This window comes from Copidosoma floridanum, unplaced genomic scaffold (assembly GCF_036245765.1).
Source record: "Copidosoma floridanum isolate Cflo_tuat_1 unplaced genomic scaffold, Cflo_Japanese_pri ptg000040l, whole genome shotgun sequence".
Lineage (NCBI taxonomy): Eukaryota > Metazoa > Arthropoda > Insecta > Hymenoptera > Encyrtidae > Copidosoma > Copidosoma floridanum.
Window position 1 is genome coordinate 3,396,796 of NW_028321917.1, and position 18,506 is coordinate 3,415,301.

The 18,506-nt window shown below is 32.7% G+C and overlaps 1 protein-coding gene across 1 annotated transcript in view; it reads right to left on the minus strand.

Moving 5' to 3' along the window:
* dpy (fibrillin-like protein dumpy) overlaps nucleotides 1–18,506 on the minus strand; it is a 294,688-nt gene that overhangs the window by 54,092 nt on the left and 222,090 nt on the right. The window contains 10 exon segments of the mRNA XM_089597931.1: nucleotides 11,129–11,452; nucleotides 12,388–12,708; nucleotides 14,260–14,570; nucleotides 14,786–15,089; nucleotides 15,222–15,542; nucleotides 15,698–16,015; nucleotides 16,802–17,092; nucleotides 17,195–17,533; nucleotides 17,735–18,052; nucleotides 18,135–18,440. Of these exon segments, the coding sequence (XP_089454057.1) occupies nucleotides 11,129–11,452; nucleotides 12,388–12,708; nucleotides 14,260–14,570; nucleotides 14,786–15,089; nucleotides 15,222–15,542; nucleotides 15,698–16,015; nucleotides 16,802–17,092; nucleotides 17,195–17,533; nucleotides 17,735–18,052; nucleotides 18,135–18,440 (3,153 nt within the window).

Sequence of the window (18,506 nt, forward strand, 5' to 3'; positions counted from 1 at the left end):
ACAATAAAAACAAAATAAAAAATGATCTCAGCTTCTACGTTACGTAGAGCGACTTTTTTTTTGTAAATTTGTAGAAAAATAGCAGCTACAATATGCGCCTACTCCTGTTGTTGTACGACTGAAAATGCAACAGTTATTTCATTTATTTATACTGTCAAAACGTACCTGTTTTTCAGTAGCGTTTTACAACAATAAAATGTGGAAAAATCAATAAAATCCACTTTCTACTTGATAAAGTAACTCTTAAGGGAGAGAATCCAATCAAAATCAGTAGTGTAAGTTATTTAAAAAAAAATGAGAGCGATTCTACCAAAGCACCTTTTGAATAAACAATTGACTTTTTGCAAAAACTATTGAGTCGATCGATTTGAAATTTTCAGGGCTTATTAACATTATTAAGGCGCACAACTTCCAATTATTTTGGAAACATTTTCTCTAAGGGGGTACTCGTTATTAACATTCGAAAAAAACGCTATTTTTAGTGGTTTTTTTAACTTTGCGGACGAATGAAATAACCGATTTCATTTTATTTTTTTTTCTTGTAGGTCTTTTTAAGAGTTAAATTTTTTGTCTGAACCACTTTTTTGTATGATTTAAAGTTTTCACGCGATATCAAATTTGGTGTTTTTTGCTACTATCCGAATTTTTTTAACAATGTTGCACTAAAAATCAGCTGTTCCGGAAGACGGATATTGAAAAGTCTAAGTTTCTTGTGTATGAATAAATTTTTTTTTCTGCAGTATCTGTGAGTTTTCTGAATGGGGTCCGCAGCAGGTAGATCTCTTACTCTTGAGGGTTTAGGCGACCTTCTCGCAGCATAATTGCCTAATTTCCCCCTACCCCCCTCCCAGTAATGGGAGGCCTCCCATCCCTTTTCCCTTCCTTCACCCAAGTGCTAAGTGCCCTCAGTAGTGCCCTTATTAAAGGAGCCGGACGTAAAGCACTGTAATATATATATATATATATATATATATATATATATATATATATATATATATATATATATACACGATATAGCTTCTTTCTTAATAGTGCTCTATATACTCTATATATACAGTAGATATACCTACTGCTGCATGGTGGAAATCATAACAGGGCTGTACTACGGGTTAAACTGGGCCTCTGTTACAGTTAAGGTACTGTCAGGTAAATAGTGTCTGACACAAAACATTGCTTGATCTCTTTGAAGTTTTCGAAAAACATAGTAAAAATCATTTTTTTTCCTATTTATCTTTTCATATCTATGTATATATGTAAATAAATTTTTTCTCTGCAGTATCTGTAAGTTTGTGTCAAAACCGTAGATCTCTTACTCTACTCCTCGAGGAGCATTGCGTGGTGAAAAAGCACATGAGAAAGTCACAGAGGTACTTGCCCGAAAGTCGCACTGGCCAGGAATCGGACTATATATAGAAAAAAAAATATAGATATATAAATACATAAATATAGTAATTGCGGCGTACTTTTGTGCGCACGCGAGAGAGAGGGAGAGAGAGGAAGAGAGACAGACAAACAGATCCCCTACCTGCGGCGCAGTCAGTGCTGGCTGATATACGTACAGATAATATACATAGATACTTTTGTGAACTGCAGTGTTCGTTGGCTCTCTCGTTCGTTTTACGGGTTAACTCCCCATGTAAGGCACGCCTAAAGAAGTTTCATTAAAAAAAAACATGTGTGATTTGGAGCCCCCTGGTAAGAACAAAGTATCTGTATGTAGAAATCACATGTATACTATAAAATACAAGGTTCGTAAATACATGTAAGTTCAATATGTATTTTTTTTTCGTGGGTTACGACGGTATATGTCCTCCCTGTACATTTGTCTTTTATGAAAGGCTCGAAAATCCATCAGCCAGAAAGCATTAACTTCTATTTTCTTAACCGAGTTATAATTCTACTGGTCTACTAAAAGTAACGATTACTGATTATAAAATATATTATTTGGTTAATAAAAACGAGAAACAAATAATGAAATTCATAAGAAGTAATTTGTTAAAAATATTGTTAACTTTAATTATAAATTATAAACAACAAGTCGCGTGTTGTGTGTCGGTAAAACTTGAAATCGATGAAGTATATCGTTTACCAAAATCAATCTCCTGGTAGTACACTGGAGGCAGTTTAATTCGTTCATAAGTGGGAAGTATAAAATTTACCAATGAAAGAGGTTATTTGATGGAATCAGCCAATGGGAATCGAATATTTGAATTTCCCGCTCAACGAATTAAGCGGCCTCCACTGTACTTGTTCCTCTACCAGCGATTGCGCAGAAGTATATGCTCATTGCGTAATAATGTTTACCCAGCAACGTGAGGGTGCCAATACATATACACACATTCAGTCTCCTTAAACACCTTTTTATGGGTCGCTTAGTATGTGCGTACACGCGTATTCTATGCTTGATCTCTCTATTTATGTTTTTAATTTTAATATTCAAATTTGCCACCAATTTCCTGTTGGTTATGTGACTGTGGCACCTGGGCTTGGACGGGTATGATTGTTGTGTGTATACATGTGAAACAAAAATTGCTCCCATTTAATCTCCTCAATTTGGCTTTTTTTTCTTTTTTTTTTTTTTAAGCCAGCGGAAATAGGGGTGCATACTTTTTTCTTACACTTTCTGGTGGATAGGTTACTGCGCTGGCTGGCTTTCTCTGTTTCCGCTACTACTTTGCTAATCTGTGCTTCTCCCTTCCCTAAAAGTGCTCGCTTTTTTCTTACAGTTTCTGGCTGATGGGTCTCCACTCCTAATCGTCCTTATACACAGGAAACACACGGGAAGTATACATCCCATCGTAACCTGTGATAACGAATCTCGTTCTAAAAAAAAAAGAAAAGAAAAGAAAAAGTGCCTTTCTTGACAAAAACATACATACATATGGAGAGCAATAAATAGATAAAGAACTAATTAGTAGATACGTACATAAGAATCCCTGGTATACTTTGTGTTTTTTAGGGGATGCGTTCAGTAAATAAACGTTTGGAAAAGAATACATATGTATAAATAATAGAGGAAAGAAAATTTTTAGTTATGGGGTGTAATAGATTCTATGTAGGAATAAATAAATAGAGTAGTACGAAACAAAAAAACGGGAGAAAAAATATACGAATGTACGAAACATCTATTAGAGTTAATATAATACCGCACGTGAAACGAACGTAATAATAATAATTAAAATTATACACATATATCATGAATATGTGAGGAACTATTCAGAAAACGGCATGTAAGTAAATGTTGAGTTAGGATAAGAGCGATACATCATAATCAAATAATTATAAAATTTAAGACCCACAAGGGCATATCTATCATGTTACTTTCTAAGAGGAAGAACGAAAACACGAACAAGATATGTAATAATACAATTATAAACTTGCGGAAAACTAATGAAAACCTGGAAAGAAAAGAATAGTTACATCTATATCATACATTCGTGGGAAACGATTCATAAAACGGCTTGTAAGTAAATATTTAGTTCGGGTAAAGGCGATACATTGTAATCAAATAATTATACATAAAATTTCAGACCCACAAGGACATATATAAGACATATTATAAAGAACCTCGGATGTACATAAAAACACGTCATTAATTTTCTTAGATGATTAATATATGTTACAACACGAACAATATAACACAAACACTACTTAAACAATCACACTAAAGATGGTAGAAAAAACAACGCCGTCAAGGACGACGACGTAGCGATCTTGGATGTATCACGTACAGTATGGCACATATTACGTGGGATGAGCCACGTCTTATTAGTAGAAGAAAGGTGGATAAGTGGAGGGAGGAAGAGCATAAAAATACCCGCAGCAGTGGCTTGGAGACTCTAGAACGTAGGGACTAGAAGGAGAGTGGTTGCAATAAGTAAATCGGGACCACCAAGCGCCTTCCCTCAAGGAAATATAACAATTAAGTAATTTATTTCTTTTCAATTTTCTTGTTGTTATTAACAATCCCAAGTCATCAGAATCCTACGCAACAAAGGGTTTTACAGAGAATTTTTTCCATTTATTTGTCGTAGTGACAATGCAAAAAATAGCCAATAATAGCAGTTTTTTATTTTTTTAGACTTATTCTACTATTTTCTAAATTTTAAAGAAATGCTCTGTGATAGAAAAGAATGTATGTTTGGGGTAAAAATTTTATTATTAGGGTGGGCTTAGTTACATATTTCAAATGGGTTTTTTCTAGAATTCTTTTATAATTATGAATGTCTTCTTTCATAGCAATTTTTACATATTTTTCATTGACAAGTGCCTTTTTGTTAAAATTTTTCGCCTTTCTTTGCTTACTGGTCCAAAAAAAAAAATAAAAAATAAAAAATTCTTAAAATTATGTTATGGCTGATCACACTTACCTAGAGTTGTCAAGAGACCTGAAATTTGTTATAAAACGTCTTTTATAGTACCTTTCAATCTAAAAAATTTAAGTGAAAAAATCTTTTATATCAGAGTAACAGAAATTTAAGTATGGTAACAACTAAATTTATCAAAGATACTGACAAAACAAAAAGTTGGCATCAGAAATTTGTGACGAAGAAAAAAAAGATACACTTCCACTAATAGAGAGATAAAAGTTAAAACTTATAATAATAAATCATAGACCAGTAGTCAGATAATATTGAGCAGAAATATAGAAACACAGATATTGACAGGAGTATGAGGAATTAAAGATTAAATAACAGAAACTGGGTTCTGAATGGTTAAAATTTACATGCAAAAAACATTTCGTAAAAACTATTTTCGATTATTTTTCTGAATATTATACTGGCTCAGATTTTGATGGAAACTAATATTTCTTAAAGTTTCTATCAAACTACAACACATTGCGACGTAATAATAAACGTTATGATAGTGTTTGTTATAGAAATAACCGTTATATTTACTTATTATTTGTAATATTTTCATGTTACCTAGAAATTCGATATGCATTACAATTTGTCATTATATATAATGGCACAAAAAGTTACACTTAAAAAAAATTAAGTGAAGAAAGAAGAAAAGACAAGGGCAAATATTTTCAGGGATGGAAATAAACAGCTTAAATCACAAAAAAGCTAGCTCAAAACGAGGTCAATAAGTGAAAATAGAAAGTTATAGAAAGAGAGTACAGAGTACAGGAGACAATCAGTAATTAAACGGGATGAAGATGTTAAACTATGTATTTTTGCTGAGAAGACATGTGTATGGATGTAGAAAAAGTATAGATATAGATACACACATAATAGTGAACAATAAAAATACCTAACATCAAGTAAACAAGCAAAGCCATGAACTGAGATTAATGAAAAGCATGATCTGGTGATGCACGAGCTCTCATTCTGTTGGTGTTACTATACTGACTATACTGATTTTTTTTGCTTTTGGTTGGTAACTGATTGGTTGAATGAGAATCTGTAGTGATCTATAAGCTCTTCACTCAGATACTGTGTATCTGTTAGTGTGTCTCGAGGATGGTTTTTTTTCAAAACATAGCTGTTTCCTAGTGTGACTCATGTACCCTGTAAATAATATTAACTAATGTCCATCTTATATCAAAAATCTTGTGGTTATTAAAATTATACATCTATTATGCGTGATAGTAAATCAACGATTTTAGAATTCTGACCATGAGAAAATAAGTGAAGCAGCACAGCACAGTACACTTGTTAAATTTTATTTCTTTTTCGTTAATTAATTACAAAAAAAAAAAAATTTCTTCCAGATTAAATCCGGAAACCCCTCAACACGAGTCCAGTACCTTACCCACTCTGCTGTGAGCGCTCATGACATTAGAAATCTGGTTACTTCTTGTTAGAGTGTGATTTGTAACTTATTTCCAATCTCAAAATTCATTTACTATTTGTTAATGAGTTTGATTTAAATATAAATAGCAGTTAATACTAAATTATTTATTTAGTATACTAATTTTTTTTATTCAGTAATTGTTTTCAAAACTTGAAAATTAGTATATTTCAGCACAGCAGATTTCCTATATTTTAATTAGTATTTATTTATTCATCATTGGTTTGTTACTTTTGCAATAAGTAAATAATTGTTCATACAATGCTTTGATTTTTTTTTAAATTTTCAAAAATTAAAAAGAAATTTATTCTGTATTGCATAAAAATACTATAACTGATTGTTATTGCGTTTTATTCTTTCATATTTGTTCTATTCGTGATTGACGTGATTCTTTGACTTGAGGACATTCATCACAGTAAGCGAAAAAAAGTTCAGAAAAACGAGAGGAGCACAAAAATATTTAGTAACGCTGGCAATTATTTTATATATATATATATACTTACATACACGCTTTACACGCATTAGTGGACAGTGGGGGCTTGGGTACCCAAGTATAAAGTTATACTTCTATGAAATTCTATGGCAGACAATATATGAATATGAATATACCTCCAATTAAACAATATTTTGTACGAAGTAGATGGTGCAATTATTGATTATAAACACAATACTACATGAATAAGAAAAGTTTTAATTGTAGTTATGGCACGACGTGCTACCACGATCACCAGTACAAGACTGTGTGCTTTCATCGAATCTTTTGATAATTTTAAAAGAACTTTCTACCACCTACGCTGATTACATCTCTAACTTCATGCTCACATCTGTAAGATACGCATATACACTTATTCCTAGTCCATATTCAATATCCAAAATATGATTGTATCTTTAGATTTTTCTGTAAGGTTAAGAAGAACTATCCTGTAGTACCGCCTCATCTTCAATAGAGAATAGTATTTATTTCATGCTGGTAAATATCACTGCCGGACGTTCATCACACATAGGTTTTTTGAAAAGTAGGCAGCTCGTTTAACTATACCCTTTTTTTATACATGTCTCCTTTTAAAAAATCTCAATTTTAAATGTAACATTATGAATGGATCAGGTAAAATTTCATTTATATGATCTGTAGAAATCTTCCAATTTTTTTTCCATGAAAGATTACTTTGAAATAAACCTATTAAATTTTTAAATACATTCACAGTTATTATTTTTTAATAAAACAAGAAAGAACGTGTCGAGTATGCGTGAAAGCATACATGTAAGTATATCTATGCAGGAAAAATAATTGCCAGCATTGCTCCATATATTTGCGCTCCACTCACCTCTCCAAACTTTTCTTCCGCTAACTTTGATAAACATCTATAAGTCAAAAAATCATCTTAGTCACAGATAAAGAAATTGTGAAAGAATAAAGCACAATAAAAATTACCTAATAAATTCATAGAATACAAAAAAGAAATGTACAGTAAATAAATATTGGCATTCAAAATAAGTAACAAACCATATCATGACAAGAAGTAGGGTAGGATGGGGCATTCGGATCACTTTTTCACAGCCTCATTATTTAAACACTATTACTGGAAAGATATTTCATTTATGATTGCTACACGAAAGCCGCTCCGATAGCCCCTTTTTTTAAATTTTAAATTTTGAAAAAATTGTTGAAATTTTTACGAGTAATTGAATTTATTGACATTTCCCACCCAATACACGGTTGCAAAGGCAACTAAAATTTTTCAGTTAAAAACTACAGTTTTTATAAACATTGTCATATTTAGCAATTGAAAAAAAGTGCCACCTCAACCAGGACTTGAACTTGGAACTTTTTTCTTGCCAGGATAGCGCGTTACCAATTTCGACATCGAGGTCTCGGCGACTCCTCTTCTCAATTGCTACACTTTATACTTTTTCGGCGATTTTTTCAGTCTGACGCTTTGCTCATATGGTATGTAAGAATATTAGAATTAGAATTAGAATTACACGAACTAATTCATCGATCGCACTCCTGATGGACTCTATTGACGACTCTTGTACTTTATCTCATAGCTGCAGAAGATATCCTAACTTGAGTTTATTACTAAGAAAAATAAAAGTAGATGCAACGCTACATTGTTTGAAGGCATAAAAAAGTCGATTAGCGACTTCTTAGAATCTGATAACTAGAATATCTCAATTAAACGATATCTTTTACAAGTTTAGTATCGACTAGTTCACTAAAGCAAATGTCATCAAATCGAATCTCCAACAACAATTTACTCTTATCTGTCTGGTGTAGCTTCTGAGGACAGGCTGATTATATAATATTCTAGATACTAAAAGCCGTATGCATCAGGCTGTTACGTTTCTTATACCAAGAGTGTATACTAATATCAGAGCTTATTTAAAAAAAAGCAGTCTCCATTTTTAGTGCTTCATTAATTACGGCTCAGGACAAAACCAAATTTCTCCCTCTTAAAGCCTTAATGTGGTATCAGCTACTTTACGATAGAGCTGTACTTCTCGCCAAGCACTTTCGAATCTTTTTCTTTCAGCATTCCTCCACCGCATTTCTCCTTCTGTTTTTAGCCAAAATACTAATATTGTCTTTTTCGATGTTTTTCGAATCATGTCTCATCTGACAATGTATTCTTAATTTGGATTCTATCTATATTTTTCAAAAACCGCTCAACGTGTTTATATCCACCACTAGGATGATTATTCAATGAATCTTTAGAAAAAGAAACTTTTTATGATGCCTTGAAATTTTCAGTTATCTATTTCCTACTTAAATCTGGTGAGCCTTAACTAGTCAGTGACTAACGACCTATCACAATTCTTAGTTGCATACTAAACATTTTTAATTGTCTCGTTTACCAAAGACTCTTTTGCATATTATACCCTTTGATCTGCCTTGAACGACATGGTTTTATAAAAGGGTGCTCTATAATTACAAATCTTCTATTATTTACTACCCATGCAAGTTGATTCTACTTTCTTAGATATGACAAAGGCCTTCGATAGTATCGCTCACCATGCTAATACATCTGGAATGACAAACTCGAACTGGGCAGGCCAGAACATCACTGGAAATAGTTCTATTTCTCTTCCTACGTCTCATACTTCATCAAAGAGCTTTATTTTCATTGACGACATCAAACTGTTAAAAATGATTTTCTTTTCTGATAATGTACTAGTCAGGATTCCACTTGTACCCAGATAAGCGCGTTTCAATTTCTATTTCTAGGGAGAAATCACAGCAACTTACTTACTATATCATAGAAAACATACCGTTATGTAATGTTAGCTCTATCTAACTTGGACGTTACTCTTGATTTCGAATAGTCCATACATCAAATCATCTAGACACGATGACAGCTACTACCTTCAGAATACTTGGCTTCACCCATGGAACCACTCGAAATTTCACGAAATAAGAATAAAAAATATACACTTTTAAATATTAATGTATGCCACATCTTACATATTCATCTACAATTTAGTCTTCCCTAATAATAGTCCAATATCTCCCAACCCAAAAGTATACTATACCGAGTCCTTCACTGGTTAAAATGGCTATTTCTCCGATTGTATCGACCACAATCGTACTACTCTAATGTCATGTATCTCTTTCCTAGATGCTCGTACGTTGCATACCTATTACGATTGTGTATTTATATTTAAACTCAAAAACAGTTTTGTATACTGTCCAAAACTTTTATCTCTTTTATCTTCTAAACTTATTGAAAAAACTCACTCTTTGAACTACACTTATTATGCCCCAATCCTTCATCTAAGAAGATTTTAAAACTCCACAATCCAGAACTCACCTAAAATTCACAACATAAAAGTTTAGAATTAAATCTTTATACATGTTTGCTAGCTGTTTAGTTTTCATACTCAATGTTAGAAGCACTCTTCCAATCTATATAAATTCTACATTTTTATAGCTTTATACGTATTTGTTTTGATATTTGAATTACGTAATAAAATTTGCGAAAACTTTTTTACTTTATTTTTAATTTTTCAACTATGTAACCATGATATGTTAGCATGTGCGTCTCCAAGCGAAACGCTTACTTTTTCTTCAATATGCAATCGGACTCATGAGCCGTTAATAAGTAAGTAAATAAATAAATAACTGACATGAAGGTATAGTAACTTACAATAAGAAATAGACATAGATAAACGCTGGGATTATTTTGGAATGTGAAAAGAGAATCCAAACATCTTTGAACCAGAGTCTGTATCTTAATTTCAGCAAAGATTGTTTCTAACACTTAAGGAGGCTTGGGCCATTTCGAATTAAATGCTGGCTAGGTCTGAAATTCAGAGATTATATAGATAAAGTTTTCTAGATTTTTTTAGGAAAACAAAATAGGTAGGTCAACACATTTATTTTCGAGAAAATCGCTTGTGAAAATTCGTCATTTTAACACGCAACCTTACGGAACCCGAAATTCAATAGACTACCGTACCGCAATAAAAAGCTGTGGGCCTACACATTTAATTGGTACATGTACTTGAAAGTGTAAAGAATCTATTATTTAAAAAAAAGAATAGGATCAACACGTTAAATTTTGAGAAAATAGCGAGGAAAGCATCGAACATGAGAATTGTTTTGTTCAGGTACTGTAAGTGCGCATGCGCTGTACATTCATAAACATACAAGCATGAAAATTTAAGTCTAACACAAGTATAGGTATATAATAGCAGATGAGAGCAAGAGAGTACAGTGTTGTCAGCTTTATCGTGGCAGGGCTGTCATCTTTACACAAGGTACCTCGGGAAAACTAATAAATTTTTTAAAATCGATTTTCCCAATGACTTTTCCGCGTATTATTGCTATTTTGTTCACACATGTGTATAATCAAAATGATTATAAAAAAAATATTACAAAGAATCATTTGTATGACAAGTACCCCACAGCGGCCCCTCAAGAGATACGACACTATACGCCCAAGCCTCCTTAAAAGACATGTAAAGAACGATCTTGGAATACATATAAATATATGTATGTATGTATGTATGTGTTTCATATATAATATATGTAATTATGTGTGCATGTGTGAACTGAGACCTATAGATGTAAGTTTTACTTTCAAAGATCGTCTAATACAAATGTTTCAAATAATGCTATATGCAAAGTTTTCCTCTTTGAAGTTAGTAAAAGATTGATCAGTAGATCAATTGTTTTAATGAGCATAAATGATTAGATTCTTATCATTATATGTTCTAGGTGATGAATGCATAAGTAATTATAACTTTAAAACAAAAGAAACACTATGAACAACGTCAAAACAGAATTTTAAGCAAATTGTAAATATTAAAATAATAAGTCAAGACGACATACCTTCTTTCAGATAACACTCAATGAATGGATTGCCAATATGTGATGTTGGACAGCTACATAGTGGACTGTGATTGACAGCTTTACAGACGGCCTTTACTCCACAGACGTTCTTCTGACAGGGATCTTTGCACCTGTAGTTCACACAAGTTTTGTCACTCGGGCAGTCAGAACTAAGTACGCATTCTGGATGACAGCCAGCCACATCTGCTGGATCGCCCTGCATCCCGGGTAAGCAGTGACATATTGCTTTGCCATTGTCATTCTCGCATGTTGTTTGAGGTCCACATATGTTCGGAAGGCATGGGCTTGTCAATACTGTGAATTCTTAAATATTTATCTCAATGCTAACAATTTATAAAATTTTCTAAGAAAATAATTTCACACTTTTCTTTTAAGTATTTCATGATTTGCTTTCGATAACTTTTACTAGTTTCATGGTTAAATAATTGTTTCAATAATTTTGACTTCTAACGATTCTAATTAATTATAATGGAGTCAAGAGCACATATACTAATTTAAGAACTTGAGTCTTTAAATTTTTTAAATAAGTTGAAACTACCTAATGCCTACGGCTCTCTTCTGACTTGAAGGAGTACCTAAAAATGTGAGCTGCTAAATTATCCTAACAGTTTATAATTAAATTTCATCTAATGGATTAGTTGCCAATAACATTTATTATTATTCAATTGTGGAGGAATTCTTAGTACTACAAATGAGAGAAAGCTGAGCACGAAGTGACTAGTACGGCATGGTTTGGTGTGAGTGCTCGGCTAAATCCAACGCAACTAATATCTCTTTAACGATATGGCTGGATCTTTTCATTTTAATAGAATTCTTTATGTATTATTAACCATAACATACTTTTTTTTTTAAATAAATTTGATACAGTAAAGACTTCATGTCTCATGATAGCGTTTCCGTAAGATCCTGTGTATAAGCATTGAACCTTACGATTGATTTTTCGAAAATCATGTGGCTAGCCACTCTCAAATTTTAATGTTAAAGGAGGCTTCAAATTATAAGTGTTATATTTTTTGAGCCATCAAGAATTTATTTTTGCTCCAACCCTCTGATTAATTCATTACAATGAACTTTAAAGTTTTAATTAATTTAAGGCAAAATTTGTTTTTGACCTCGATTTTATAAAGTTAATCAGCTTATAATTTAAAGTTGGTATATTTTCTTTGACTAAATAACCTTACTCTTTTAGAATTTCTAATGAATCGTTGAAAGTAAGTAATGAAAATGTTTGAAATTACCTTGAATTGGAGTAATGCAAGCATTAAACGGATCCCCAACTTTGGGGTAAGGACAGCTGCATATAGGCTCATGATTCGAAATGCTACAAATAGCGTCAATGCCGCACGTTCCATCGCATGGATCCTGGCACTTGTGTCGGAGACAAGCTTGAGAGTTTGGACAATCGCTGTTGACCAGGCATTCAGGGTAGCAGCCAACATAAGGGTCCCCTCTATGATTGGGTAGGCATTCACACAATGCCAAGTCGTGCTGTTCGCGGCAATAGGTATTAGATCCACAGGGTGATGGTGAGCAAGGTCGTTGTAACGTTGTCTGTTGTCCTGGTTCTGTAAAATTTTAGCAATGGAGTTTAAGATCTATTCAGAATTTAAATGTTTACAAGCAGTATCATGCATGCTAAACATGAAGGATCAACGCAATAGTTTTTATGTACACAAAAATTTGATGTATGTGCACCTTAATGAATTAAAAAAAACTTTTTTGTTTAAAAATTTTTTATCTGTTTACTTTCAAGAATCTTTGATAAGCATTGTTTCAAGTCTTTAATAGAATAACAATTCATCGTTATAGCAGGTAAAACAAAGTGACCGAAGCGCCTATGGTGAAAGAAGAGCGTAATTTCGAGACATTAAAAGCCTTAATGCATTATAGGCTGTATATAATATGATTTTTAAACTTATTTAAGTTGCTGAAGATAAATATAGTAAAAATCATGTGAAGCGTATGTTTTACAGCTCCTTTGTTGAGAATAAATTGAAGTGGATAATGAAATATATAAAACAATTAGTAAACAAAGTAAAGCCGACATGAAATCTTACACTAATATGACTGAGAAGTATGTCATTTACAGTAATATCAACTCGCGTTACTTTTCAGTAGTGATCAGTGCGTACTACTGCAACCCTAAAAAATAGAATTTATGTTACTAACTTTGAACTTATCTTCTTTTCTTTGTAATGTATCATAGTGTTAGTTTATTTTACATTAAAACTAAGGGATAATTAAATCATTTGCTTCAATTATGATTCTCATAGTTTTTACGTTAAGTAGAGTTATTAAGTAATCTACTTTTATTTTTTTTTAATCTATACCCAATACATTAGGTCCTCAAATGTCTCGAAACTACTCACTGTTCTGGAATTAGATAGCGCCAATATACTCGCCAATATACTCGCACACAACAAATACATTGTAGAAGTTATTCATAACAAGAAAAGGTTTTTCTCTAAATTTAATAACTTTTTGAGTTTATACTAAAATCTATGTTCTATTATGTCTTACTTTAGGATCCGTCTTACAATTATAAGTAATTAATAGTTATTTTTAAGTGGATAAATTTGGGTGTAAAAGAATATCTTTTCTGATAAACAATTATAATACAATCATGTAAAATATGAGGAAATTCTAGAATGCTTATTTTAACAATCTTCTATCGTCAGTATGAGCAATTCTTAGTACGCTATTATGGACATAAATGAACATCATTTTTATATACAAATAATACACTTTTAAATAAATTTTAATACAACTTAACTATAAACATGCAAATATGTGCAGTTGACATTTATATAAATATGAAACAAGGAAAAATTGTTGTGTTTAAAAAAGTTACATGCAAAGATAGAAGAGAAAAAAGTCATATATTTACAAAACGTAAAGCTGTATATTTGTTTTTAAAATTAAGGAAAGTATGTGTAAAAGTGCGCTTAATTTATATGATAATTAGATTCATGAATATCTGAAACATTGAAGGTATATTTTCGGGAGTAAAGATACATACTTAATATGCATATAAATTCTTATCAAATTTTATAAAAAATAAAAAAAATAAAAAGAGTGTTTAAATTGATGGATATTAGTTTAAATCTTACTTCTCATTGGACTACAGACAGTAAAGGGATCGCCTTCAAATCCTTTGGGGCAATAGCAGCGGGCTTGGTGGAGTACGGCTGTGCAGAAAGCTTGAATGCCACACTGGCCGGGACAAGGGTCACGGCATTTTAGTTGGATGCAGGCACGATTATTAGGGCAGTCGCTATTGACAGAACATTCAGATCGACAGTCTTGATAGCCTGAACCAAAGTAATCAGCTAAGCATGAGCAAAGGGGCTTCGTGTCATCGGGTGTTAGCCTACACTGACTGTTCGCCCCACAGGGAGAAGGTTTGCATGGGTTTGCAGGTCTTGGGTACTCCGGTGCTTCTGGACAGGATAAAAACATTTTTTTGTACTAACACTATCGTTTTGAGAACGATTGTATTATTTTTTTACTATTTGCAATTTTTTACAAAGTAATGAAAAATATCATAGGTTTTTCTAATTGTCATTAAAAAAAAAAAAAACTTTTTTCCAGGATTAAATGAATGGGGTTGGGATCAAAGCGTATACAATAAATTACTTACTGATGAGATAGCAATTAAGGAAGGGGTCCCCAGTGTATTCAGATGGACAGCTGCATATGGGATTATGATTGCGTACAACGCATAATGAGTTTGGGGCACAAGAATTGACGCAAGGATTTTGGCAACGCTGGCTTATACAAGCACGTGACTGTTCGCAATCTGAACTTATAAGACATTCAGGTCTACAATTTGGTGGAACACCAAAGAAGTTAGGTAAGCAAGAGCACGATGCTTGCTCAGAAACTTCGCGACATACGCTGTTTGGTCCGCACGGTGATGGTGTACAAGGCTTGGTTTTTGCTCTTTCTGTAGGTCGTAATAAAAAAATATAAATTGAATCGCCATTTTCTAGCTCGTTTTTCATTGAAATAAAAATGTTAACTCGATTTAACGTAATGTAATCTTTTAAAACAGAGGAAACTGTAAACTTACTAATAATTAATTCACACAATGTGAGAGGATCGCCCTCATAATTATCAATACAACTGCAAGTTAGTATGTGATTAATAACATTGCATTGAGCGTTTTGTCCACAAATTCCAGGACAAGGATCAACACACTTGTAATTGATGCAAGTTTTGTTTGAAAGACAATCGGAATTTTGGATACATTCAGGTCGGCAACCTTGATTAGGGTTACCAAAATATCCAGGGATGCATGTACATATTCCATTATTGCAAAGAGTATTAGATCCACATGGTGAAGAGTAACATTTGTCTTCTTTGACGGGATCAACTACAAAATTAGGAAGGGCTTAGCTAAAAAAGTACTTGTAATAAAAAATTATACATGTGTTTATGCATTATAAGTGGAATAAGTTAGTAAGAATCCAATTTATTTATTATCTTTGCTGGAGTTATAATGCTCAACAAACAACTCATTGAACTATAAAAATTCACCAAACTTACACTGGGGTTGTCTCATTTGACAGTTAGTAAATGGATCACCGGTGTAACCATCGAAACAAATACAAATAGGATTGTGATTGACAACATAGCAGTTAGAGTTGAAACCACACGACCCGGGACATGGGTCTTTACATTGTCCTCGTACACAAGCTTGATTACTATTACATTCTGAGTTTATTTGACATTCTGGTCGACAGTTTGGTGGTGATCCTATGTATTTTAGAGAGCAAGAACAGAATGGATATCCACCTGTATCTCGACATATCGAAAATGGTCCACATGGGTTGGGAATACATGAGTTCACTTTTTCCACGGAAGCTAAGATGCACATTAAATTAGTAAAATTATTTAACATGGCGTAAAAATATCATACATATGTATTAGTTGACATAGTATTTCAAGGATGTTATCGTAAATCCCTACTTATAATTTCTTCATTAAATAACCTTTGCCATAATTTTTGTATTTAATTTTGGAAAATCGTTAAATTAGGTGTTGAAATATCTTACTACTGTACATTTGAGGGGCGTTAATTCCATTCTATTTTATCTCAAAAAAGCAAAGATTATAATAAAAAATTCTAATATAAAGTTGCAACCTATGGTACATCTCATATCTCTGGCATTACCCTTTTCCGCTGCGTATATACCAGAATTCGTTCTTACGGGTACATTGTTTAAAACTAAAAAAATGCATGTGACAATTCTAGGTAACTGTTTTTTTCCACTTTCTAACCTCAAAATAGCACCTTTGCTTTTAGATTTTTATGGGGAAAAATAGTATACGAAACTCGTTTGAAAAGGCTTCTTCTCGTTACGAGGCTCACCTTTGGCTCATGCCGTAAGCCTTTTGACTTTTAAATCAAGGCCTTTTCAAACTTGTACGTAATATAAAATATATGTTTTATTAAAGTCTCAATGTATATTTAGGTACAACTTTCCAATACGATGTAAAGTTACCATAATCAAGTAAATCAAAAACTCAAACGACTAACGAGTAATATTTAATCTTGACCATTAAACTGTTACTTGAACAAATGTTACATAAGTTTTATTATATCAAGTAAATGTCAAGTTCATGTGTAAAACAATTTCAGAAACTTACTAGTTTGATTAAAGCATTGTACAAATGGATCGCCGGTTTCATTAAGCATACAGCTACAAATTGGGCTGTGATTAATAACTTCGCATCGAGCGTTTTTACCACAAACTTTAAAACATGGATCTATGCATTTTTTGTTAACACAAGCACGATTTGAGAGACATTCTGCGCTCACAATACATTCTGGTCTACATCCATTAGGCCCTTCACGATAAGGTGGTAAACATGTGCAACTTGCTTTACTCCCATTATTGCGGCACAAACTATTAGGCCCACATGGTGATGGAATGCATGGGCTTGGTATAAAAGTAGCTGTGTATAAAAAAATAAGTTGAAAAAAAAAGATTTACAGCGAAATAAGCAAAACATAAAAAAAATTTTTTTTAACTTAAAAAAAATCAAGCTTACGCCGTAGTGCAGTTTCAACGCAATGAATGAAAGGATCTCCACTGTAACCGGTAATACAATTACATAGGGGCAAATGATTAACAACTTGGCAAACTGCATTTATTCCACAGCTTCCAGGGCATGGATCTTGGCATTTCATTCTACTACAAACTAAATTGATGGGACAATCCGAATCAACAGTACATTCAGGTTTGCATCCTTCGTATGGATTCCCGTAATAATTAGAAAAACATGAACAGATGGCCACACCGTGAGTTTCACGGCACATGGCATTGGCACCACACGTTGATGAAAGACACACTTGTTTACCATTTAGAAATGGAGTTACTAAAATAACAGGAAAAAATAAATTATTACTTCTTGTACTTGAATAACCATTAATGTCTATAGTATCAATAAGTAAAAAAGTGTGCTATTATTAAAAAAATCTTCAGGCTTTGAATAGCACTATATCTTTTTAAAAATTTATAAATAAGTTAAACTCAATTTTTATTTAACAGAAATCACTATTATTTGTTTAATGCTCACTTGTTTCCTTAACGCATTGTATGAAAGGATCTCCAGTGTAACTATTTATGCACGTACAACTTGGTGTATGACTAATTACTGTACATTCAGTATTAATACCACAAGAGCCAGAGCAGGGATTCTTACATTTATAATTAATACAAGCTAATTGACTAGGGCAGTCACTATTGCTAACACATTCAGGTCGACAATTTGGTGGCATTCCAATAAAGTTGGGTAAACAAGAACACGATGGCAGATTGTTCACTACCTGACACTGTGCTTTTGGACCACAAGGGGAAAATTCACAGGGATTTTCTAGTACATCAGTTATGATTGCTGAAATATAAATAACTTAGTTTCCTAACAAGGATTTTAACAAAATGGTTTAACACAAATTTCATAACACTTATATCCTTACGCAGTAGTAGACAATGTATAAAGGGATCACCAGTATATTTAGGAGGGCAGCGACAAATTGGAGAATAATTAACCACAGTACATACAGCTAATAAGCCACAAGATCCTGGACATGGGTCAGTGCATTTTAAATTAAGGCAAGCTTTGTTCCTTGGGCAATCTGAATTCACAACACATTCTGGCCTACAGTAGGGTGGAATACCTACATAACCTGATATACAGGTACATATAGGTTGGTTATTAACTTGTCTACAATGACTATTTGGTCCACAAGTCGAAGGATAACAGACATTTGGTACATCAGGAACTAAAAATTGTATTTCATAACTAATAACAATTATGTGAACATTTAAATGTAACCCAATAGTATATC